The sequence below is a fragment of the Schistocerca americana genome, chromosome 9 (assembly GCF_021461395.2).
Source record: "Schistocerca americana isolate TAMUIC-IGC-003095 chromosome 9, iqSchAmer2.1, whole genome shotgun sequence".
In the NCBI taxonomy this organism is placed as follows: Eukaryota; Metazoa; Arthropoda; class Insecta; order Orthoptera; family Acrididae; genus Schistocerca; species Schistocerca americana.
The window spans coordinates 202,666,990-202,694,363 of NC_060127.1; the positions used below are offsets into that span (position 1 = coordinate 202,666,990).

At 47.8% G+C, this 27,374-nt stretch overlaps 1 protein-coding gene and 1 non-coding gene across 2 annotated transcripts in view; one reads left to right on the forward strand and one right to left on the reverse strand.

Annotated features, from left to right (window-relative positions):
* The window catches only part of LOC124550822 (SH3 domain-containing protein C23A1.17-like), a 124,126-nt gene that overhangs the window by 48,628 nt on the left and 48,124 nt on the right, over positions 1 to 27,374 (reverse strand). The window contains exon 2 of the mRNA XM_047125548.1: positions 14,127 to 14,624. Within this exon, the coding sequence (XP_046981504.1) occupies positions 14,127 to 14,624 (498 nt within the window). The remainder of the gene's footprint in view (positions 1 to 14,126; positions 14,625 to 27,374) is intronic.
* Positions 2,455 to 2,527, forward strand: Trnaf-gaa. Its single transcript has one exon. It is a non-coding gene; the product is annotated as a tRNA-Phe (tRNA).

Genomic DNA, 27,374 nt, shown 5'->3' on the forward strand with positions numbered 1-27,374 from the left:
CCACCACATCATTTCATTCTTATTTGGAAGCCCGTAGTGATTTCCCTAAATCGCTTCAGGTAAATGCTGGGATGGTTCCTGTGAAAGGGTACGGCCGACTTCTTTCCCCGTCCTTCCCTAATCTGATGGGAACGATGACATCAATGTTTGGTCCCCTCCCCCGAACCAACCAATCAACCGACAATTACCATCAATAACTGGGATTTTTCAACTGCGTGCACATAAACCATGGCCATATGGAACATTTGCGGTAATATATTTATTCTCAAGTGTGTACCTGCGGTTTGGATCCTCAGAGACTGTGTCAAAAGGTATTTAGTACACATAAGGGGAGGCCACGACGCTCAGATCACGAATATACTGCAAACTTTGTACACGTTTAGTAGTCCATTAGGACAGCATAGCGTGCAAGTAGTAACGCGTACAACTTAGTCAAAAAAAATGGTTCAAATGGCTCTGAGCACTATGGGACTAAACATCTTAGGTCATCAGTCCCCTCGAACTTAGAACTACTTAAACCTAACTAACCTACAGACATCACACACATCCATGCCCGAGGCAGGATTCGAACCTGCGACCGTAGCAGTCGCGCGGTTCCGGACTGAGCGCCTAGAACCGCTAGACCACCGCGGCCGGCTACAACTTAGTCGATTTCGCGAAAACTGTAAGAGAAGTTTTACGCGTCAGTGAACTACCGGTGCGTTGCGATTGTGAGCAAAAGATGGCGGCGGACGTGTAATTAGCGTTCGAGCTCCGTAACTGGCGGACCGCCGGATCAAGTCCCCCTTCTCTTTTTTAAGTTACATGTTTTTCAACACTAGTCACGTTATTTCACACACAGTAAATTCGGGAGGTAATATGATAAGACACGCGTATTTGCATGAGCTGTTATTGACTTTCCATTGTTATTTGGTTGTTAACTAATTTTTCGTATCTCAACAAATATTATATTTGTAACTATCGGCAAGTAAACGACGAAGCGCGTAACGTTTTCTTCAACATGTATGCTTGTCGTGATTTCCAAAATCCCTTACACCTGCAATCATCGAGCGAGGTGGCGTAGTGGTGAGGACACTGGACTCGCATTCGGGAGGACGACTGTTCGAATCCGCGTCCGTCTATGCTGATTTAGGTTTTCCGTGATTTCCCTAAACCACTTCATGCAAATGCCGGTATGGGTCCTCTGAAAGGGCACGGTCGATTTTCTTTCTGTTCCTTCCTTCCCTCCGAAGGGACCGATGACGTCACTGTTCGGTCCACTTCATCAACCGAGCAATTGAGTGGACCATTCACCATGTCTAATGACCACTGAAATCCCTGATTACCTGGCAGTAGGTGGCAGCACAACGGACGTAATATGAAAGACGTATGTTTCTGGGTGAGTCCGGATACTTTTGATCACATAGTGTATAGGTTTGAATTCCTCAGCGGGCAAATACAGTGATGTGCGATAGAAGAATGCTGTGTGAAGAGGCGTAGCACTGTACTTTGGCACACTTAAAACCAAATAACATGTCTTACATTTTCTCGAACATATATATGTTTTATACATGAGACTCTTCAGAAAGATGTTCGCCACAAAATGAACACATTTTTTAAAAAATCGAATTTTTACATTTCTGTCGTCCTATCTGAAACGCTCGAGGGAAAGGCAGGCCCCACTACCAAGTTTTTGCCCCGGTTAGGAAATATCACGGATCCGGGACTGCCGATCACTATCAACAGTTATTTCTTGTAGCATGATTCATCGGCGGCCGGAGTGGCCGAGCGGTTCTAGGCGCTGCAGTCTCGAACCGTGCGACCGCTGCGGTCGCAGGTTCGAATCCTGCCTCGGGCATGAATGTGTTGATGTCCTTAGGTTAGTTAGGTTTAAGTAGTTCTAAATTCTAGGGGACTGATGACCTCAGCAGTTAAGTCCCATAGTGCTGAGAGCTATTTGAACCATGCTTCATCAGAAATTGAAATATGAAGTATAGAGCGTGTATTATTAGTTCTGAAAGTTAAAACAAGGTTTTTGGGTTTAAATGTCGAAGTTAGAATTTGTGTGTAATACATTTTTTTGTGTAATAATACCGGCATAGCACCTTATCACTTCCTCCCCGCTTCTATTACTTCAGAAAAAGCAACTGAAAGGCAGCACACGGATTTTATTATCGAGTTTTGCATTCTTTTCAGTGTATCGGTTTTGCAAGAATAGACACAATGCTTGCATTGGAAAAAATTCTAGTGGAAGGAAGTTGTTTTTAGTTTAACTGACGGCACAAACAAGCCAGTAGCTGTAACGTTGGCTGGACCGCGACATTCGCTGTCTACGCCTGACAGGCAGTCTCCAGCGGTGCCTGGTGACGTCACACGACAAGGCCGCTGACCTGCGGCCGCCTAAGGATAACGACGATGCGTCACAACCAGCTCGTTGTCTCATCATTGCTGGTGGTTTTGTTTCGTAACACAGCAGCCGAAATAGCTCAGTTGGGAGAGCGTTAGACTGAAGATCTAAAGGTCCCTGGTTCGATCCCGGGTTTCGGCAATATGTTTTTAACTCTTTCACTTCCTCTGCCGTCATAACAGCAAATTGTACAGTGCGGAGAAGTATCGTTTATCTGAATTTCAGTCTCTGATCGTATTGAAATTGAACCCCACACTTGTGCCGATGTTTGCTTACCAACAAACGCAAATGTTTTTCTTTTCACTCCAGACATTTTTCTTTAAATTTACAGCATCATCATCATCATCATCATCAGTGTTCTGCCTAAAGGCAGGTTTTCACATGGTTCTCCAGGCTGTCCGGTCTGCTGCCATCCTCTTCAGGTCAGCATAATTTCCTCTTCCCTTTATGTCGTCTATCACCTTGTATCTCCTTCTTCCTCTCAGTCTTCTCCCACAAACCAATCCATCTACTAGCAAGTACTCCCTTCTTAATGAATGTCCCAACCAGTTCTTTTTCCTTTTTCTTACAACCTTCAGTAGACGTCTTCTCTCACCAACCGTTTCCAATACTCTTTCATTACTCACTCTTTCCATCCAGCTTATTCTCTCCATTCTCCTCCACATCCACATCTCAAATGCTTCTAACCTTTTTTCATCCTCTCGTCTCAGTGTCCATGTTTCTGCCCCATATAGTGCCACACTCCAGACAAAACATTTGCCAAGCCTTTTCCTTAGTCTTTTATCTAATTTGCCATCATCAGTGGGTTTTTAATTATTATCATGCTGTTGATGCTGTAGTTTCAGTGAAACATTTCTGGGTAAAAATATGATAAAACTGTGTTTGCTCAAGGCAGACCCTACTTAACAGCAAATTTATCTGATTACTCTGCATCAGCTCCAATGTGTGAAAAAAAACATGTGATGTATTGAAATCTAAATCTAAATCAAAAGTATTTACTTCTGTTAATCAGTTTCCTTTGCACCCTTGTATTCGAACGTACAATGGGATTTCAGCGGCCTAGCTACTTACCACATTTTGTAAGCGACCTTTATTTTATTTACTAGCCTTGTCCCTACGATTTCGCTGGTGTACAGGTTCAGCACATACACTGCAGACATGCCCTCCTCCACCCCCTTCCGTGTGTGCACTTCTTCCTCCCCCCCCCCCCCCCACCACAACTTCTCTTCATCTCAACCTGCCACTTCTTCCCCCTCCCCACACTCTCCCTGTCACCCCACCTCCACCTCTCCCTCTCTTAGTCGATCACCTCTGCTCCCTCTGACCACATCTTCCTCCTCGCTCCCTCTGATCATATCCGTCTCCACGCCTTCTATCTGCATCCTGAATCTTCCCCTCACACTTCTCCCTGACCACCTCACCCTCCCACTATCACACTATCCATCTCTTCCTCCCAAACTCTCTCTCTCCTCAGCTGTATCCATCCGCTATTATAGCCCCAGAGAGGAATGACCATGCTACCTGCATAATGTAGCTCCTCCAGCTGTTGTGAACATGTCCACAGAAAAGCCTCAGCGCTGGTGGCTGATAAAACAGGGCACTACTATCCCTACACTACACACCTGTTCTGCAGAACAGCCTACCTGTCAGAGGCATATAAACTGTGTATTGCCTGAATCTTCGCTCCTATGGCGGATAGGAGCTTCTAATTCTCACGGTATTGATGCTCATATAGCAAGGAGAATGTATAGCAAATTTCGTTGAAATACATCCAGTGATGTTGGAGGAGACGCTGTACATACACAGATACATGTTTATGTTTGTCGCCACTGGCAATAGTGACAGTATAAGGGGAGATGTGTATCAGCGTTTGTGTTTGGGAGGGCAACCGACTTGGGTAGTTCGTGCAGCTATGTTGACCATAATGCTGTCGTGGTCTAATGGTCGCTGGCACAGTAGCTCAGCGGGTTCAGTCAGAGAGCTGGTTGGCCTCTGTAATGAAAAAAAACTGAGTGAAAGGATCATCGTTGTGTTTGGTCGTTGCGGACGTCACATGACATCCGTTCAGGATGTCATGTGACGTCAGCAACGACCAAACACAACGAAGAAAATGCAAAAAAAATAGCACATCTGCCTAGCAAACAAGAAGAGTCGGGTTCGAGTCCCAGCTGCAGTATAAATTCTGATTCACTTCTTCCAAAGTTATCACAGAAAAAGAATCCTTCGTTCTGATTTTTCCGACCTGACAACACTATAGCTTCTGCATTAGTGAAGATAAAAACTTAAATTGACTTTAACTTATGCAGTGGACCACAAAGTTCTATTTTGAGAAAAACATGTGATATTACAATGGTGTAACATGCATTCAAAAACTTACTTGGGGCAGATTTCACAACTACATTCGGCATCAAATTTTCTATTTACGTCTGGACAAATGTTGAATGTGTGCTTCACAGCCTCACTCCGAAGATACAGACAACAGGTAGACTGGACTCATACTTTTGCAAGCATGTCTGTAATTAGTGGACACTGCTGCCTCTATACCGCACCGCAGTTGATTCAAGTACGACAGCGTACTTAGAAGTAATGCCTCCGAATTTTTTATGTGAGAGCTCTTACACCTTTTCAATTAAACAAATGCTATTCATATTCTTCGTGTCTAAATATTTGCAGCCGTTTGCCGCTAGAGTACTGCGAATTGTAACATGGCGGTGTGTAACATAACTACGTCGGTGCGTGAGAAACAGCGCGCTGTAATCGAGTCTCGGGTTCGAAGAGCTCATCCACATGTGGAGCACGGTATCCTTCAGCACGACAACACCACACCACACACTCCCCCTGCGGGTCTGGGGTAAGAATAGGCCTGAGGTATTCCTGCCTGTCGTAAGAGGCGACTAAAAGGAATTTCAACCGTTTCAGCCTTCCATGTAATGGTCCCCCTTGGGGTTTGACCTCCATTTTTCAAAATTCTACAGAAGTACGAGCCTTTTGGGGAAGGACACCTTATGTGGTGTATCACTGGTCCTCCGTGCCCTAAGACCTTGGCACTCAGCATTGTAACGGCGTTGTAACCATAACCACTATTCAACAAATTGGGCCTAAACGCCTGATGGGTTGTAAAAGTTACGCCCATAGTGCGTCCCCATCTGCACCTACGATCATGATGGACTTCCCATGGCACCAGAAATCCAGCACAGTAGCCAGCCCGTTGTGGTGGGGTCGTCATGTACCCTCTAGGTTGTAGCCCCCTGGACACAGGGATCGTACTGCCGATACCTGAGCTGCACTCCCGGCAACGGTCATCCTGCCAGGTGGCCCTTGCTGAGGCTGGGTGGCGCCCTTGGGGAGAGCCCCTGGTCGGAGTGGGTGGTATCGGGGCGGACGTTTCGCAGATGAAACGTCAACATGTATCAGGTCGCTCTGCGGCCGAGTCTTTCAAAATGACTGTCTCTGGTTCTGGTTCTCCTGCCCTTTCCCCCTTGGCCACTCCCTGGGAGTAAGGACAGGCCCGCCGGCTTGGGGCGAAGTACTTCCCCTGCTATTTGGTCTGTTTGCGGACCAATGGGGCGACGTTCGACACCTCCAAGCCCATGTTCTTTGTTCAGCACATCTTCGGGGAAATCGAGGCTCTCAGCAAAATGCGTTCGGGGGTCCGTTCTTATAAAGACCACCTCCGCCACACAGTCGGCGGCGCTCCAGGCGTGCGACCGCCTAGGGGACATCCCAGTGTCCATTGTCCGCATCTGGCACTGAATAGGACGCAGGGGGTTATTTTTCACCGGGACCTACTGCTGCAATCTGACGAGGAGCTCAGGGCCAACCTGGAGCGCCGAGGCGTGCATTTCGTCCGGCGGGTCCAGCGCGGCCCCAAAGACCGTCACATCGACACCGGGGCCTTTATCCTCGCTTTCGAGGGGGACGTTCTCTCGGAGAAGGTAAAGGTGATGTGCTACCGGTGCAACGTGCGACCTTGCGTCCCGCCTCCTATGCGCTGCTTTCGGTGTTTGCGCTTTGGGCACATGTCGTCACGGTGTGAGGCTGAGCCCCTTTGTGGCGATTGTGGACGTCCTCTTCGTGAGGAACATACATGCACCCCACCACCTCGGTGCATTAATTGTCCTGGCATCCACTCGCCTAGATCCTTAGACTGCCCTGCGTATCAGAAGGAGAAGAAGATTCAAGAACTCAAAACTTTGGATCGTCTCTCTTATTCTGAGGCCAGGAAGAAGTATGACCGCCTCCATCCCGTGACGTTGACCACTTCGTTTGCCTCAGTCGTGTCCACTCCTTCCACAGTATCCTCATCCCTATCCTGTCCCCCCTCCACCTCCTCCCCCCATCCGGGGTCTATGCCTCCGCCTCCCAAATCCCTCCCTTCCAAATCCTCCTCCCCCGCAGCCCCCACCCCCTCTGCCCCAGGGGCCACCCTTCCTCCTCCTCCCCCCCGCCGCGTGAGAAGCGATCCTCTTCTCAGGCATCCATCGGCGAAACGTTCCGGAACCCGGCTTCCGAGGTCCGGCGTTCCAAAACGGACCCCGCGCGTGAGGACCTTCTTCGGGTCCAGCCAACCATCCCTGTGTCTCCTCGGACTTCCAAGAAGGCCTGCAAAAAGAAGTCTCTACCCCCTCTCCACCGCGTTTCGTCAGACGCTCCATCCGTGAGTCGCTGCTCCCGGCCGTCCTCGGTTTCGCTGGGACGCTCTGCTGCCAGGCGCTCAGCTGGCCTCACATCGGCAAATGATGCTGCCCCTCCTACACAACCCGGGACAGCGGTCGCAGCTGGCGACGACTCGATGGAACTGGATCCGCCTCCCGCCGGTTGTAGCGTTGTTCCCTCGAAACCTGGCCCTCTGCGGCCGTCGAGGTGACCAGCTCTTCCCCCATCTCGTTCCCCCCCCCCCCCTTTTTTTTTTTTTTTTTTTTTTGTTTTTTTTTTACTAGCGATGGCCTTGTTACATTGGAACATAAGAGGTATTCGATCTAATCGGGAGGCATTACAACTGCTCCTCCGCCTGCACTGTCCTCTTGTCCTTGGTCTCCAGGAAACCAAGTTGCACCCAACTGACCGTATTGCCTTTACCCACTATACCTCAGAGCGGTATGACCTCACCCCTGTGGACGGTATCCCAGCTCATGGTAGGGTCATGTTGCTCGTTCGGGACGATGTCTATCACCATCCCATCCCATTGACCACCCCACTCCAAGCAATAGCTGTCCGTATAACTCTTTCTGCTTTTACTTTTTCAGTTTGTACCATCTACACTCCATCGTCATCCACAGTTAGTCAGGCTGACATGATGCACCTGATTGTTCAGCTTCCTCCGCCATTGTTATTGTTTGGAGACTTCAATGCCCATCATCCCCTTTGGGGCTCTCCTGCATCCTGTCAACGAGGCTCCCTCTTGGCGGATGTCTTCAACCATCTCAATCTTGTCTGCCTCAATACTGGCGCCACGACCTTCCTCTCGGACTCTACTCATACCTACTCCCATCTGGACCATTCGATCTGGTCTACCACTCTTGCCCGTCGGTTCAAGTGTTATGTCCTTTCCGACACCTATTCGAGCGACCACTTCCCCTGTGTCGTTCGTCTCCTGCACCACACCCCATCCCCACGTCCTTCGAGCTGGAACATACCGAAATCTGACTGGGGACCTTACTCCTCCCTGGCGACCTTTCCGGACCACGATTTTCTCAGTTGTGACAGTCAGGTCGAATACCTCACGGCTGTTATCATCAATGCTGCCGAACGTTCCATTCCTCGTACTACCACTTCTTCACGTCGCGTTTCCGTCCCCTGGTGGAATGAGGCTTGTAGAGACGCTATCCGTGCTCGACGACGTGCTTTACGCACCTTTCGCCGCCATCCTACGTTGGCGAATTGTATTGGATACAAACGACTCCGAGCGCAATGCCGTAGAGTCATCAAAGACAGCAAAAAAGCTTGTTGGGCCTCTTTCACCAGCTCCTTTAACAGTTTTACTCCCTCTTCTGTCGTTTGGGGTGGCCTGCGCCGGCTGTCGGGCATTAAGGCCCACTCCTCGGTACCTGGCCTGACCTCAGGTAATGAGGTCCTTGTTGATCCTGTGGCTGTCTCCAACGCCTTCGGCCGGTTTTTCGCGGAGGTTTCAAGCTCCGCCCATTACCACCCTGCCTTCCTTCCCAGGAAAGAGGCAGAAGAGGCTCGGCGACCTTCCTTCCACTCGCTGAATCTGGAAATTTATAATGCCCCCTTTACTATGCGGGAACTCGAACGTGCGCTTGCACTGTCCCCGTCCTCTGCTCCGGGGCCAGATGCCATTCACGTTCAGATGCTGGCACACCTTTCTCCGGCGGGCAAAAGCTTCCTTCTTCGTACCTACAATCGCGTCTGGACCGAAGGTCAGGTCCCCATGCGTTGGCGTGAAGCCGTCGTTGTTCCCATACCCAAACCCGGGAAGGATAGAAACCTTCCTTCTAGCTACCACCCCATTTCTCTCACAAGCTGTGTCTGTAAGGTGATGGAGCGCATGGTTAATGCTCGGTTAATCTGGATTCTCGAATCTCTACGGCTACTTACCAATGTCCAATGCGGCTTCGTCGCCGCCGCTCCGCTGTTGACCACCTTGTGACCTTGTCGACATTCATCAACTTTTTGCGAAGGCGCCAAACTGTAGCCGTGTTCTTCGACTTGGAGAAGGCTTATGATACCTGTTGGAGAGGAGGTATCCTCCGCACTAGGCACAGGTGGGGCCTACGCGGTCGCCTGCCCCTTTTTATTGATTCCTTTTTAACGGATCGAAAGTTTAGGGTACGTGTGGGTTCCGTATTGTCCGACATCTTCCTTCAGGAGAATGGAGTGCCTCAGGGCTCCGTCTTGAGCGTAGCCCTTTTTGCCATCGCGATCAATCCAATTATGGATTGCATTCCACCTAATGTCTCAGGCTCTCTTTTTGTCGATGACTTCGCGATCTACTGCAGTGCCCGGAGAACATGCCTCCTGGAGGGCTGCCTTCAGCGTTGTCTAGACAGCCTCTACTCATGGAGCGTGGCAAATGGCTTCCGGTTCTCTGAAGAGAAGACAGTTTGTATCAACTTTTGGCGATATAAAGCGTTCCTTCCGCCAACCTTACATCTCGGTCCCGTTGTTCTCCCACTCGTGGAAACAACTAGATTTCTAGGGCTCACATTGGACAGGAAACTTTGTTGGTCTCCACACGTCTCTTATTTGGCGGCCCGTTGTACACGTTCCCTTAATGTCCTTTGAGTTCTTAGTGGTCCATCTTGGGGAGCGGATCGCACTGTCCTGCTTTGCTTGTATCGTTCCATAGTCCGATCAAAGCTGGATTATGGGAGCTTCGTCTACTCGTCTGCTCGGCCATCCCTCTTACGCCGTCTCAACTCCATCCACCATCGGGGGTTACGTCTTGCGACCGGAGCCTTCTACACTAGTCCCGTCGAGAGTCTTTATGCTGAACCTGCCGAATTACCATTGACCTACCGACGCAACGTACTGCTGTGTCGGTATGCCTGCCGGCTGTTGTCAATGCCCGACCACCCCTCTTATCAGTCCTTCTTCACCGATTCTCTCGACCATCAGTACGGGTTGTATGTGTCTGCCCCGCTGCCCTCTGGAGTCCGCTTCCGTCGCCTGCTTCGACAATTGGATTTTGCCCTCCCTACCACCTTCAGAGAGGGTGAGAGCCCGACACCACCTTGGCTCCAGGCTCCGGTTCATATTTATCTCGACCTCAGCTCATTCCCGAAGGAGCGTACTCCGGCTGCAGTGTATTGCTCACGGTTTGTCGAACTTCGTGCTCGACTTGCCGGTCACACCTTTATTTACACCGATGGCTCCAAAACTGACGATGGTGTCGGCTGTGCCTTTGTCGTCGGGGCCGCCACCTTTAAATACCGGCTCCTCGACCAATGTTCCAGCTTTACGGCCGAGCTTTTTGCTCTCCATCAGGCCGTTCAGTATGCCCGCCGCCACCACCATTCATCGTATGTACTCTGCTCTGATTCCCTCGGTGCTCTTCAGAGCCTTGGAGCTCCCTATCCGGTCCACCCCTTGGTGCAACGGATCCAGCAGTCCCTCCATTCTTTCGCTGATAATGGTTCTCCTGTCAGCTTTCTGTGGGTTCCCGGACATGTAGGAGTGCCTGGGAATGAGGCTGCTGATGCTGCAGCCAAGGCTGCAGTCCTCCTGCCTCGGCCAGCCTCCCATTGTGTCCCGTCATCTGATGTTCGTGGGGTTGTTTGTAAGAGGCTTGTGTCATTGGGATGCTTGGTCATCCCTCCAAGGAAACAAGCTCCGGGAAGTAAAACCGCTCCCAACTGCTTGGACGACCTCCTCCCGACCATCTCGGCGAGAAGAGGTCCTTCTGATCAGGTTGCGGATTGGGCATTGCCGGTTTAGCCACCGCTACCTGCTCTCCGGTGACCCAGCCCCGCAGTGCCCTTGTGGTCAAGCATTAGCAGTGCGCCATGTTTTATTGTCGTGTCCCCGCTTTAGTCAATCTCGTGTTGTCCTGTCCCTGCCATCTACTTTACCGGATATTTTAGCTGATGACGCTCGAGCAGCTGCTCGTGTTCTCCGTTTTATAACTTTGACTGGCTTGTCCATAGACATCTAACTTTTTACTTATTTTATCTGCATCTTTGTACGGACTTTCTGGTGTCCTCCCTCCCCTTGAGTTTTATTAGATTCCATGTGCTCTAACAACAGTGACTGGGCGCTAATGACCTCCGTAGTTGAGCGCCCTTAAACCCCACCCAAAAAAAAAAAAAAAAAAAAAAAACACACCACACACGAGCGCCTGCGACGTCTGCAACCGTCTGGCGCCTTGGGTTCATCCAAGTCCCGACTTGGCCCCACCCGATTTTCACCTGTTTGCAGAATTTAGGGAACACCTTCGAGGGCCTCACTTTGATAGTAAGGAAGAGGTGAGGTTATGGCTCCGTCAACAAAGTCAAATACTTTAGGGTGATGGTCAACAAATTGTTCTCTTACTGGGAGAAACGTGTTCGTCGCCAGGGTGAGTACGTTGAGAAATAAATATGTGGATATGAAGAATAAATATGGAGAATATTAATAATACTTGTTTTACCGTACTGGCCCGAGAATAAGCCGCACATTTTATTCAGATTTAACTATGGAAAAGGTAGGATGTAGCTTATATCCGCTACCTTGTCTTTTTACAAACAGTTCAAGCTCATTTCTAAAAACACAGCAAGCGGTTGTAGCCGAAACTGCCGACAAGGCATTATATTATGCAACAGTGACAATTTTTACCCGTGTTTTATTGGCTTTAACATTCTGTTGTCGTACAAGTATTGTTTCCTTAGCATATACGGTGGTTCGAACTTAACGAACTTAACTAGTGGCAGCTCACAACCGATACAAAAGAGGTACACGTTTGCACCTGTTACTGTCCTTCAAAGTAGTCACCAGTGTTGTGCAGAACCCGTTGCCAGCGATGTGGAAGGCGTAGTATACCATTAGCAGACCCTATTCTGTTGATGGTGCGAATGGAGCGGTCTACTGCCTGTCGAATCTCTGGAACAGTTCTGAAGCGAATGCCACGAAGTGGTTCCTTCATCTTCGGAACCAAATCAAAGTCACAAGGATTTAACTCCGGGTAGTATGGTGGATGGTACAGTACTTCCCAGTCCCATCGACCGAACAGAGCAGCCACAGCTTGCGCTGTATGCGCCCGCGCATTGTCGTGCAAAATGATGGGTGGGTTGCGCAGAAAGTGTCGCCGCTTCTTTCGCAAAGCTGGTCGCAGGTGATGCTCCAAAAACGAACAGTAGTACTGAGCGTTGACGGTCTGCCGTCGAGGAACGAAATGCGTTAGGATAACACCATCACAGTCGTACACGAGTATCAGCACAACTTTCACCATACTGGGGCTCTGACGCACTTTCAACTTTCGCGGCGACCCATAATGACACCATTCGTTGGATTGGCGTTTCAGTTTTGGCTCGTACGATGTGGCCTATATCTCATCCAGTGTTATGATATGCCGTAAGAAAGCCTCTCCTTCGCGCTCATAGTGTTCCAAGTGCGTCTGAGCACCGTCGTAACGCATCCACTTACGCATCTCCGTTTAAGTCACGTGGAACCCATCGTGATGCAATTTTTCGCATGCCCAAGCGTTCCTGCAGGATGCGAAGTATAGTCGCATGCGCTAATCCGGTTTCGTGGGCGACCTCACGCATCGTATGGCGTCGATTACTGTCCACTAACGCGGCAACAGCATGCGCGTCTCCTTCAGAGACGCTAGGACGACCTGTCCGATGCATGCCTGCCACAGTTTGCCGACCTTCGTTGAAGGCTTTTACCCAACGTGCCACTGTTCTGTACGGCAATGCCGATTCCCCGCATGCCTCTTGAAGACCTTTATGACACTGTGGTGCTGTACGACCTCTGGCACGTTCAGTCTTGATCCAACTCCGTTGTTCCTGTTTCGAAAACATAGTGACACCGTTACTTTAGACCGCTCGCTCACAGGTGCCTGTGTTTCCCTCGATTGTGGACACGCCGGTGACGTGGGACGGGCGAGTCCATTTGTTCGGAGGTAAGGTAGATATGTCAACAACGTGTGCTGTCAGCGACAATAGTAGATTCGATTGCACAGTGTCTCCACAAAAGTGTTGCCACTATTTAAGTTCCAACCCACGTATTATAGTTTCAGTCAGAAACTGGTAAGAAAGCCTGATTTATGACGATATGAACGACCATTTAAAGCGAAAAACATCATCAGAGAAAGAAATTCGGGGCAGTTACGATGCAAGCAAACTGCCCACAGTGGTGCGTTATGCCACACCCACAACCAACAGACAGGTGGGAAGAAAGTATGGGTGGGACGACTATAATGTGCGACGCTCGGTTGTTTCAAAATAAAAATAAAAAGGCAGTTTCAACGAGAAAGTCGGTCAAAGGGCCGAAATGTGGCAAGTATCCGGAACTTGAAGCTAAGGTTCTTTCCTATGTGCAAGAAAAGAGAAAAGACGGGATGCCTATCACACGAGAAACTGTCTTTTGTGGCGGTGTTCGTAGCGACAAGCAATTCGCTGTAGAAACGGCTTACGAAGTCACCGCCACACTTTTAATAGCGGGCCGACCAGTCCGCTGGAACAGTGAACAGAAAGATGAAAACCCAAACACTCTGATTAAATAAAAGTCGGTACTTATCTTTATTAACGAAGATACAGAAACACAGTAGTGAACTCCGTGTCTACAGAAATCTGTCTAGTTCGAGTCGGAGCGGCTAGGTCAGCGTCGGCTGACGACAAACAACAACTCTGCTGCGATGAACACACAACTGACTAGCAAGTACACAATTCGGTGGCGAGTATACAACTGAGCGGCGAATACAGAACTGTCCTAGCGCTCGCGACTCCAGCGCTTAAGAACCCAGAAGCCAGCGGTGGCGCGCGCAGACTTGCGGCGATTTCCTGTCTCGCTGGCGCTGCTTATGCGGACGGCGTCCGGACTTTGATGCTGCCAACCTTTTGGCAGCGGGCTCGGGTGGCATTACTGACTAGGATATAACACTCCTCCCCCCCAAATCGCCGCACCGTCGTTGAATAATGACGTGGCGAGTGTCGACGGCGGGGGAGGGGTCTGGCCGCAGGCGTAGCAGAAGAGACCGGGGCGGAGACTGTTGTCGGTGGCAGTCCCCGGTCCGCACCCCAGCATTGGCTGCGCGGGGCCTCGGGAAACACCGACTGAAAACCGAGGTCAGGGTGCACGCCTGTGACCACGGGCACAGCTTCTGGTACTGGACGCGACGAGGCGTCGGGAACCACGAAGAGAGGCAGCGTCTCCTGACGCTGCGTCGACGGCTGCTGAGTGGGCGCCGGACAAGGCGCTGCGGTGTCAGACTCCTTGGGGGTGCCCAAGGAAAGCGGCTGCAGGACAGGCTGCACAGCCACCGCTTGGGAAGGAGGCCCGGCTGAGGGGTCGACGTCCATCAGCTCCGAAGGCGGCGGCGACTGAAGAGGGACCGCAGGCGCCGGAGCGACCACCTGGGGCGCTCCCGGATGAAGCTGTGCGGGAGGCATCAACGGGACGGGCTGTCGGCGTGGTAGCGGCGACGGCTGCTGCTGCTGCCCTGGGGGCGGCAGCGAAGTCGGAAGGCGCGGCTGGAACCCGCCGCGGACCAAATCTGTGGACAAAGAACGAGCGGCAGAATCCGGGCGGCCAGCGCGGCGCAACTGGTTCTGATGCCTCCTGTGCACCCCAGTAGCACCTTGAACAGTATAAAAACCGCGACCCTGGACACTTATCACGGTACCACGTTCCCAACGACGGCGACCGTGATAAACTCTGAAAAAAACGGCGTCGTTGCGCTGAAAACGCGTGCGATGCTCAGAAGCGGCGGGTCGATCCGGGGGGTGCAACAACCGTAGTAGGGTGCGATGACGACGGCCGTGGAGAAGCTCCGCAGGCGAAGGGCCGCCGCGTGGCGTGGTCCGGTACGACGACAGGAACGTGATGAGGGCCTGCTGACGAGAGTGCGTAGCACGAAGGCGGTCCATATGATCCTTGAATGTGCGTACAAAACGTTCCGCTGCACCATTCGATTGAGGGTGGAACGGCGGAGTAAGAACATGGCGAATGCCATTGGCAGAACAAAAACTTTCAAATTCAGCAGAGGTAAATTGTGGACCATTGTCAGACACTAAAACTTCTGGAAGACCCTCAATACAAAAAATTGAAGTCAACGCCTGTATAGTTTGTGCAGACGTTGTAGACTGCGTGGGCACAACAAACGGAAAATTACTAAATGCATCTATCACGATGAGCCAACGAGAATTCCAATATGGACCAGCGAAATCAATATGTACTCGCTGCCAGGGACCGGCAGGACGTGCCCACTCAAAATAACGTTGAGGCGGAGCAGCTTGGTGTTCGGCACACGTCGAACAATCTGTAGACATCTGCGTAATCTGCTTATCAATGCCGATCCATGTACAATGACGGCGGGCAAGCTGCTTGGTTCGGACCACTCCCCAATGACCTTGATGCAACAAGCCGAGGACCTTGGATTGGAGCGCTTGGGGAACCACTACACGAAGCTGGTCATTCTCGGTGCGTAACAGCAAAACTCCGTGCGAAACAGACAACAGATGACGTTGCGGATAATAGCGACGAACCACAGGATCCGATATGTCCTTTGCCTTGGACGGCCAACCACGTTGAACAAAACGTAATAGTAAACTCAGATGAGGATCCGTAGCTGTCTCACGTGCCACCTGACGATAATCAATCGGAAAATCCCGGAGGGATTGATGCTCATCGGCGTCAATCTGATGGCAAGAGTCGTCAGAGGAATCGAAGACATCATCCGCAGCAATCGGCAATCTAGAAAGCGCGTCAGCGTTTGCATGCTGAGCTGTAGGGCGATACAGTATCTCATACTGGTATTGTGATAACAAAAGAGCCCAACGTTGTAGTCTCTGAGCTGTCCGCTGAGGAACTGGTTTAGACGGATGAAACAGTGACGTCAGGGGCTTGTGATCTGTTACTAAATAGAACGGTCTACCATAGAGATAGTGATGGAATTTTGTGACACCGAACACAATAGCCAACGCTTCCTTGTCCAATTGGCTATAATTACACTGAGCTTTGTTTAGGAATTTAGATGCGAACGCAATAGGACGTTCGGTGTTACCGACTCGGTGAGACAACACAGCACCGAGGCCGAAAGAAGAGGCATCACAAGCTAACACCAGAGGCTTGTTAGGGTCGTAATGGACCAGACAACGATCATTCAATAAAGCCTCTTTAAGCTGCTGAAAGGCTGATTGGCAATCAGCTGACCACACAAACGGAACATTCTTACGGCGGAGACGATGCAACGGTGCAAAAATCTGTGATGCATTAGGTATAAACCTAATATAATATGTCAATTTGCCAAGAACTGCTTGCAATTCATGCAGATTGCGAGAGGCGGGCAAATCACGAATAGCTGCTAAATGTGACTGGGAGGGATGAATGCCTTGAGCATTAATAACATGTCCCAGATACTCCAGCTCCGTAAGAAAAAATGAACATTTATCGATGTTGCAACGTAGGCCTGCCTGAGACAACACTTTAAACAAACACTCCAAATTACGGAAATGTTCAGCAGGCGTCCGACCGGACACAACAATATCGTCTAAATAGTTGCAACACGATGGCACATTAGCCAGAAGTTGTGACAAAAAACGCTGAAAAACAGCTGGAGCTGACGCACAACCAAAAGGCAAACGCAGAAAACGGAACAACCCCAACGACGTGTTTATGACAAAATACTGTTGTGATTGCTCGTCGAGGGGCAATTGCAAATATGCTTCACGGAGATCAATTTTGGAAAAGAAACAAGCTTCCCCTAACTTATCCATCAGCTCTTCCGGTCTAGGCAAAGGAAAAGAATCAATGACAGTCTGAGGATTAACTGCCGACTTAAAATCAGCACACAAACGTAACTAGCCAGACGGTTTCTTTATAATAACTAAGGGAGAAGCCCACTAGCTCGCTGAAACGGGTTGAATAACACCGTTGTTTTGCCAACGACGAAGTTCATCTTCTACAGGTGCCCGGAGGGCGTGAGGCACTGGATGAGCACGACAAAATCGAGGCTGAGCATTATCTTTTAACGTAATATGAGCGGCAAAGTTCGCAGCACAACCTAGTTCATCTTTAAATAAGTCACTGTATCGTTTACACAAATCGGTTATGCTGTCTTGAGGAACAACAACAGAATTAATTTGCAACACATTGTCTTGGATAGACAGGCCAAACAAGTCAAAACAGTCTAATCCGAAAATGTTTACACTGTCTGTAGCGCGGAGCACTGTGAATGAAACTAAAAAAAAAAAAAAAAAAAATGGCTCTGAGCACTATGGGACTCAACTGCTGTGGTCGTAGGTCCCCTAGAACTTAGAACTACTTAAACCTAACTAACCTAAGGACAGCACACAACACCCAGCCATCACGAGGCAGAGAAAATCCCTGACCCCGCCGGGAATCGAACCCCGGAACCCGGGCGTGGGAAGCGAGAACGCTACCACACGACCACGAGATGCGGGCTGTGAATGAAACTGTTTTTGTATTGCCACGGAATGTGGCTGGCACGCTACATACACCCAACACAGGAATTTGTTCTCCACTATAAGTAGCCAAAGAATGTTTTGCCGCTGAAAGTTTAGGGCGGCCGATAGCCGCATACGTAGCACTATTTATGAGAGTCACAGACGCACCCGTGTCTAATTGAAAATTGAAGGTCTTATCCTGGATGCGTAGCTTCACAAATAGTTTATTACACTGTCTCTGGATCGGTGCAGTGGAGGCGGAAGACACAAAATCAGCGCGTTTAGCGCGTGTTTGCTGCTTACGACAACTCGTGGGTTGGGCGGGTGGAACAACAACTCCCGCTGCACTTGCAGTCTGTACATTACGTTTTACAGCGTTTGAATTACGCTTGGGTCACATAGCAGAGGGCTGGGTGGGTGGCTTATTGCGAACAAGTTTATTACCCACACGAACCGTGGAAGAGTCTTTAAACGCGACCTTCTGGGCGGGCTGGCTTTGAAGAACATGAATATCCATGGGCTGGGCAGCACTAGAATTGTTCTTGCGTTTACGCAAACAAACAGTCTGGATGTGTCCTTTCCTTTGACAAAAGTGACAAACCGCGTTTCTTAACGGGCAACGTTCACGAGGATGAGCAAGAACACACTTAGGGCAAGACTTAACTCTATCATTTTGCACACGCGGCTGACGAATGTGTTTAACATGACGCGGCCGGCTAGTGTTTACAGTCTGACTCTGCCGGTGGGGCCGCGGGCGTGACATAACTTGCTTAGCACAGGCAATTTGAGAAATACATGGCTGATCTAACTCACACTCAGCATAGTCAAAAGTATCTTGGGCTTCAATGATGTTCATCACAGTCTCTAATGACGGGTCAGGCAACTTTAAGATAGCAGCACGAATACGAGAATCTGCAATGTTTTGAGTAATAGCGTCTCATAACATGACATCACTGTAGGAAGCTCCACACACACAATTAAATCGGCACTGACGGGTGAGGCCCCGTAAATCTGTTAACCACTGTTTATTAGATTGATGTGGCAGTTTCTTTAATCTGAAGAACTTGAATCTGGCTGCTGCCACATGAACTCGCGACTCGAAATACTCAGCAAGCTTGGTAACAACAACGTCATAGTCTAAAGCTTCTGGCTGGGATTCCGGGAACAACTTACAAAGTAGTCGATAGACTTCCACGCCTGCAGTGGAAATTAAATAAAGCTGCCGCTCAGTACCTGTGATTTTGTAGACTGTCATGTGCGCCTGCAACTGCGCGAAATATTCTCGCCATTCTTCTCGTGATGCATCAAAAGCACGGAAAGGTGGTGCTGCCTGTGCTTGTTCCTTTTGTGTTGGAGGATTAGCCGCTTGTTTGGCGGTTGCGTCCACCAGACTTTGTATTTGCTGACTCTGTAACAAGATCAACTGTTGTAATTCGGCAGACATAGTGAACACAAATGAAACCAGCCCCCAAAATTGTATCGCTATAATTAGTATAACCAGAAACAAGGTGAACCAGCTCTGCACACGAGTTCGGAAGTCCTCGTCGCCAGTTTTGTGGCGGTGTTCGTAGCGACAAGCAATTCGCTGTAGAAACGGCTTACGAAGTCACCGCCACACTTTTAATAGCGGGCCGACCGGTCCGCTGGAACAGTGAACAGAAAGATGAAAACCCAAACACTCTGATTAAATAAAAGTCGGTACTTATCTTTATTAACGAAGATACAGCAACACAGTAGTGAACTCCGTGTCTACAGAAATCTGTCTAGTTCGAGTCGGAGCGGCTAGGTCAGCGTCGGCTGACGACAAACAACAACTCTGCTGCGATGAACACACAACTGACTAGCAAGTACACAATTCGGTGGCGAGTATACAACTGAGCGGCGAATACAGAACTGTCCTAGCGCTCGCGACTCCAGCGCTTAAGAACCCAGAAGCCAGCGGTGGCGCGCGCAGACTTGCGGCGATTTCCTGTCTCGCTGGCGCTGCTTATGCGGACGGCGTCCGGACTTTGATGCTGCCAACCTTTTGGCAGCGGGCTCGGGTGGCATTACTGGCTAGGATATAACACTGTCCAACTGAAGGCCTTCGAGATCGCAAAAATCTTCAACGTGCCACAACAAGAATCTCGTGCGAGTACTGGTCGGTTTATGTGGAGAAATGATCTTGCTCTCCGACCAAGGACGTACTACCCTAGCACAGAGGATGCCAGCAGATTTCGCAGAACAGCTGCTAACTTCAGCGTTATGTTATTCAGTTGTGAAAGTGTCTCTCAAACCCTTTCCATCAGATCGGCAATTCTGATGAAACGCCAGTATTTTTGACATGCCCACCAGTACGGCAGTAGACATGAAATGGCTACAGAGTGTCTCATTAAGAGGAACTGGGAATGAAAAAAATAGAATAACTGCAATGTTAGCTACTACAGCCGTTGGGGAGAAGTTACTCCCTTACGTTATTCCGAAGAGAAAAACCACGCCCACGTGAAAATTCTCCTATAGGTTTAGTGATTCGTCACCAACTGGATGACAGCGCAACTGATGGTTCACTGGTTGTCTACCCTTTGGAATCGCAAACCCTGGGCTCCGATTGCTAAGAAAAGCATGGTAGTTTTGGATGCTTTTAAGGAATGTCTCACTGCCGAAGTAAAAGATAAACTTGCTGCATGAAAGACAGATCCTGTCGTAATATCTGGAGGCACGACATCAAAATTACAGGTACTAGGTGTGGACATAAAAAAACACCATTCAAGGACAGCCTTCGAAAAATGTATACAGATTGGCTCCTGGAAGAAGACCATGTCCTCGTACTCTCTAGTATGATCAAGAAGCCACCAGTCACCTTTTTGTGTGAGTGAATTCTTGTTCCATGGTCCTCCAGATCGTCAGAGTCCGTCATCAAGGGTTTCAAGAAAAGCTGCATATCGGATTGCTGGATGGCAGCGAGGGTGACGTAATGTGGGAAGAGACTGAATAAAATCATAGGAGAGAGACTGAGAGTGGTGAAGCGAATAGCGGCGCTGGTACCGATGAGAGGAAAAAGACAAAATATGTTGCCAATGTGTTGTATCAAATGTTAGAACAAATGTTTATGGTACATATGCACGTCTTACATGTAAACAGAAATAAATTTTTCGTAATTTTTCTCCTCTCAATCAGCATGCGGCTTATTTTCGTTCAAAATTTTTTTATTTTTTCTTCAAAATTTAGGGACGCGACTTGTGTGCCAGCGGCTTATTTTCGGGTCAATACAGTTAAAAATCCGTAAGAGTTTTCACATAAAAAATTCGGTGGCGTTAGTTTTCGGCACGCCTTGATACAATTCAGTGTACATGCAAAATTGTGTCATTGCATTACACGTAGCTTACTGGATACGACATCGTAAACCTTAAGATAGGTGGAAAACTAGTTTTACTATAATGATGGGGTCGTACCCCGAAGAGCGTAGGGGACGATGCGGGAGACCCGCACCCCCGTACTAGGCAAGGTCCTAGCGGAGGTGGTTTGCCATTGCCTTCCTCCGGCCGTAATGGGGATGAATGATGATAATGAAGACGACACAACAACACCTAGTCATCTCGAGGCAGGGAAAATCCCTGACCCCGCCGGAAATCGAACCCGGGACACCGTGCATGGGAAGCGAGAACGCTATCGCAAGACCACGAGCTGTTTACTATAATACGGAGTACAAATTACCGAGACTCCTCCGATATTTCATACATTCAGAAAAATGTAAACGCACTGTCAGACTTTTGCTAAACTTTTCTCTTTTACGTACAGCCAAATATTTAAAAGAATGACTCATTTCGGAAGTAGTCTGACGCTGGAAACTGTGTTAGGCGTGGAAGTACGATTGTTTAAAAAATGGGAGATTGCGGTGGGGATGGGGCATACTTTAAGAGGTCTTACATGCGGGACCACTGCTGTTATGTACTGCCGTGTTGACAAATGAAATTTTATGTGTGTTTTCCCGGTTGTTGAGAACAGTGGGCAAGGTGCTTCATCAGGGACTCAGGGAGTGCCTACTTTGAACCACAAAACCAGCCACTTAAAGGCGCCAATGTAAATATTTACTTCAGATGCGTAAGCTAAAACTGCATCTTACCTCATGTAGAACATATAATGAAGTCGAATATATCCTTTTGGAAGATCGTCATTATTTATTATCTTTAAAAAAAGTATTTCTAATAAACTGAAATGTATCTGTATAGTCATGTTAAGTATAGAATACACTTCTCCCTAATCGAGTCAGATAACCCCCTTTTTACTGCTTTATGGCTTATTTGTGCATCTTTAATACACTCTATGCATGTACAGACGAACAAATGATTATAATTTCAGAAAAAAACTAGATTACATATTCATATATATTCATATATAGAGGTGACGGAGCCCCAAAGGAGTGGAAAAACGCAACAATTACATCAATATTTAAGGAGGGCAACAGGAGGAATTGTGCAAACTATCGTGGTATTACTGTAATGCCATCCATGGCTAGAGCCTATCACCGTATCCTAAAAAAGAGGATAGAAGAAGAAATAACTGAATCTGAAGAACAAAATGGATTCAGCACTGGTCGCACCTGAACTGATGGAGTATTTACCCTCATAAACCTAGTGGAGGAAAGGACAGCAAGGGGCTTACAACCCACCTTGTCTTTGTAGACCTCCTGAAAGCTTATGACATAGTTCCACAGAACAAGCTATGGACAAGTCTAATTGATAATGGTGTGTCATCGAGCTATGTCAAAGCTGTCAGACTGCTCTACCAAGGTTGCACGGGAATGGTAAAAGTGAGAAATCAACTATCCCACGAGTTTGAGGTGACAAAGGGACTACGTACGCCAGGGATGCACACTCCCCCCTACACTCTAAAATCTACCTAGAGGAGGCACTAAAATCATGGAAAAGGAAATGCGGAGGAATGGGTGACCCTATAGACGACGAGATCTTGTTCACTCTATTTTTTGCTGACGACCACTCAACGCAAAGACGCAGGCACAGAATACTGTCAACAGAAACACGTCAAAGGTACTGGATAGTAGACAGAGATGCTCCAAGATACACAATGCAGCAAAGAATGCCGTAGGCAGACTTGTAGTCTATGTATTTGTTTCTTTGATCTCAGAGATTACAGACATTTCTGTATAGGTGATGCTATTTTAGCAGGGAAGTTATGTAGTCCGTCAATAAAACAGGAAACAAACTGGTCTTAAAGCCCCGTTTAAAATTGCTATCTGCAATCAAATAGCTAATTTGTGCATAAAAAATTCTGAGTAAAATTCCGAGCTTTCGACGATTGCCTCTATCATCATCGTCAGGAGCTAAAACTGTCGTGAACTATTTTTTTCCTTTATTGTTATTTCAACACCCCTCGCCCCATGTGGGCGGGGTGGGGAGGGGGTAGGAGAGGGGAAAGGGGAAGGCTAGGCTGGAAGCAGTACAGTCGAGCCACTCTTTAGCTATTATTCCCTAACTTAGATGTCAAACAAAAAACAAGGTGACGTATTTACTACGAATAAAAAAAAATTAAAAGCTGATGTTATTGGTAAAATGTAAAAAATACTGCTGTCTTTACGACCAGTTTAAAATCAGTGATAAGAAATTGGGCAGATATCACTGTTAAAAAAACACTTCAAATACTTGAGAAACACTGAACACGACAGAGGAGACACTTACCATGAAAAACTGAGCACTGTACTCTTTCCCTAAAACTGGAAAAGGACCTGCCTTCGGATGATACGTTGCATGAAACGTAAGGCGGCTATGGAGGAAGGTATGAGAGTGGTGGTTGATGAGGACTGGTAGCCGGCCGACGTGGCCGATCGGTTCTAGGCGCTTCAGTCCGGGACCGCGCGACTGCTACGGTCGCAGGTTCGAATCGTGCCTCGGGCATAGACGTGTGTGACGTCCGTAGGTTAGTTAGGTTTAAGTAGTTCTAAGTTCTAGGGGACTGATGACGACAGATGTTAAGTCCCACAGTGCTCAGAGCCATTTGGACTTTTTTTTTCGGACTGGTAAGAGGTGGTGATTAGGAAAGGGGTGGCTGCGGGGGACAAGAAGGGAGACGTAGCTGGTGTTGGAATCTACAAATTTGAAAGGAAAAGTGAGTGGGGAGCGACAGGGACGGGGAAAAGGTGTGTTATGGGAAGAGGACAAGGAGGGAGCTCTTGGGGATGGATACAGTGAGGTGGATTCAGAGTTAGCAGGACAGGTATTTGCGGCGGTGGAGTTTGTGGTCCGGAAGAAGGAGACGGTTGAAATTTCTTTGCACAAGGAAGTGGTGGGTGTGCAAGTGGAGGGTTGGTGGGATGTGTAGCTAGAGGCGGGGCATCGCTCTGGTTTTGGAATGGAGAGGGGACAAAATAGGATTGTTGGAGTCGAGTTTCTTCAGTGTGAGAGAGGAGAGCTCGGAATTTGGTGGGTTGGTAATGGATCCATGTAGGGTAAAGTAATCAGATGCCAAAAGCTAGGTCTAAAGCATGGCGTTCGAGGCTCTGGGGGTCTTACAGAAGTTGTGTGCGGCAGATATCAATGCAACGTTTGCATAGCAAAGAATGAGATGCATCAGGGATTTGTATGTGTGAAGGACAGTGGAGGGATGTTGTTCCGACATTCAGCCAGTTAATAGTTTTAGCAATTTTAGTATGTTGTGGGCTCTCTGTTGGGCAGAGACTAACGTGCCGTGAAACACGCTACTGTTATCCTCTGAGAAGATTTCGAAGTTTGACCCCGCGTGTGTCAAATGGATAAAGGTATCGGACTATAATTTCGAATTTTGTGGAATAATCTTGGGAGTTAATGAAAGTGGTAAAATCATAAATGAATGAGAGAAATGGCCTCCAGCCGAGTTAGGCACATTAATTTGGAAATATATATTTGAGAAAATTGAATATTGGTTACTGAAGTTACTTTTGTTGAGATTTCCCTATGAATAGCAAACAGGATACAACTGCCACAGCGTGTAGCAGCAGTTACCAGTAACACACACGCCAGTAAATTATGGGGAGCAAATTTGCACCAAGCTCAAAGTAATAACAGCCACACTCAAGAGCGTTACTTAATCAAATACTGAAATGTCGCTGCATGATGTGCCGAACTAAATTTGGACATGAGGGTCTTCTATCTTGACTCACATGAAATAACACAAATAAAATTGAATAACATCTTAAATACACTGTTTAAGCTCCTCTACATACGGCAGTTTTCCTTATTAGCAACAGTAGTTCAGTTTTTTTCTTAGTAGTTGGAGAATATGATGGGGACCCATAAACTGGTATAGTTTAACTAGTCACAGATCTTTAGTTATTACAACAGTGAAGACCACCTCTAAAAACTAATCATTCACTTCGCTTGGAGTAGTTCATAAATCACTTTGCAAGACAATAAAATACAACACTGGGCTTAATTAAGTTCAAAAAAGAAACCTTTCATTATGGGTATCAAAAATATACATTCTTTAAAATTGCACATAATTTTTCTTCTAACAATACTATCGTAAATCTGTTCATTAAAGACTTATATGTATTAATTACCTGTGAAGCAGGTATTCTTTGCAATAATATTTACACAATCTTGCACTGTAATCCTACAAAACTATATTTTACAATAAACTAAGGATACTTTCGCAAAAGACTATCGAACTTCACTTTTGTGGTTTTAGCTTTAACTTTTTCTACTCCTTTTACTATAGATAAAACATTACTTTTAAACAAATGAATGCAAGAATTGTTCATTTAAATCAGGATACTCGGTTTTAGTAGCACTTAGGTGAGGACCCTGCGTAGGTTCGTTCTCAGGATTGAAAATATGGTTCCAGAAAGGAATTTATATTTTATGTGATTATTATTGAAACAACACACAAATTAACTGGTCCATGCCCACATACTTTACTTAACCGAAAGTTTGTGAAGCAGTGGGGAAGATTGGTGGCAGGTGCAATAGCGGCTAACTGTACTCAAGGCTCTTTATGAGCGAATACTCTATATATTCTCTTCTTGGCCTCGGATTTGCAACATGTTAAAGACATTCTCTTATGCAGTGAATACCAAATAATAGCCAGATTTACATCCGAGGCAAATCCCTTACAGTGCACTTCCAATTGCCTCTCTTAGCACCATCGAGGTGTACCGTGCTGCGGCCAGCCACACACTGCGTGCCGTTCACACAAAGGAGCCGCTCAGTTGGACCGCCAATCCCACCTTTTACATCGCGCCATGCCACTTTGTTGCGGAGGGACTTCCCTACAGTGTTTACATGTTACAAATACATTCGTCCTAAGCATGAACCAACTTTTAACAAAGATACTCTTCTTATAAACATATTCATATTATAATAATTAAAATTTTCAACGCATTCTTTTGATGTTTTCATATATACATTACAACACTCTAATTTTCTTGCCATAGATCAAAGAGTTTAAACAACACAGAAAACACATTTCATAAATTGCAAATACACAGTTATACAAAATAAACTTACTCCTAATCATATAAGTGTTACAGTCAGTATGTGAGGATTCCGCCTTAGTTGCCGCTTGAAGGTTAGTCCAAGATATTCTAGTGTGCTAGTTAGCTAGGAAGGACCGTCATAAATCGCGAGGTGAAAGTCATGCAGACAAGAGGTGTAGGCGGTGCATCCTGTAATTATTGCTTGGGTTTTGGAGGGGTTAATCTTAAGGAGCTTCACCAGGAGGTAAACTGATTGAGTTGGATTCGGAGGGATCGTTGGGATTTCTGGAGGATAGGACAAGGGTGAGGAAAGCAGTGTCGTCAGCATACTAAAAGAAGTGGACAGGAGGAGGTGGTTTGGGCATATTGGCAGTGTGTAAGAGGCAAAGGAAAGGAGAGATGGAATGGAACCTTGAGGCACTCCTGCAGTGGGATGGAAGATCCAGGAATCGGTGTTGTTAACAATGACATAGGATCAGTGACTGGATAGTAAGGATTCAATAAGGTGGACATAGTTGACTGCCAAATGCTGCCATGTGCTCTCTGTAGGTCAAGGGAGCAAAGATTGCCGGCCGGCCGCTGTGCACGAGCGGTTCTATGCGTTTCAGTCCAGAACCGCGCTGCTGCTACCGTCACAGGTTCGAATCCTGCCCCGGGCATCGATGTGTGTGATGTCCTTAGTTAGGTCTGAGTAGTTCTAAGTCTAGGGGACTGATGACCTCAGATGTTAAGTCCCATAGTGCTTAGAGCCATTTGAACCATTTTTGAAAGATTTCGGATTGACAGTTGTTGAGCTGTTGGAATAGGAGATGGGTGAGTTTCAGAATTTGACCATCACCAGAGATCGAGGGTCAGAAGACACTCTGCGTAAATGAAAGCAGATGGTGCTGGTGCAGATGTCGGTGGGTGTATCAGGAGATGATGGATTCAAAGACGTTGCTAAACACTGTGGTGAGAGAAACAGGATGGTACGAGGAGGTATCAGTGGGGGGATTGTTCAGTTTGAGGAAAAGTAGGATGTTTGAGGTTTTCCACAGGTCAGAATAGTAGCCTGTGGAGAGAATAGCGGCATACTGGCTTGCAAGGGGGGTGATTTAGGGCATTCCGTGAGGTGTTGACCATGGGATTTGTTGGATTTTCTATGAAGTATTTGTACTTGTTCTGTGCTGTTAATGGGATGTTTAAGTCCATTTCTGGTATGTCATGTAAGTACCAGAAGCTGGGAGCTTGGGGTTGGACTGTGGCATCTGTGCATCTGTGGACAGTAGGGAATTGGGAATAGTCAAAATGAGGATCGCCAAGGTGTGTGGTCGTTGGAAGGGATGTATATTTTGGAGGACTATGGTAAGGAAACAATGAGATGTGGTTGGAGGGAGTTGTTGCGATGGATGGGATGGTCAATAGGATATACTAGCACAGTTAATTCACGTTTCAAGGATGAGGGGTTTGGCCTTGTACTTGGCTGAGTAGGGTGAAC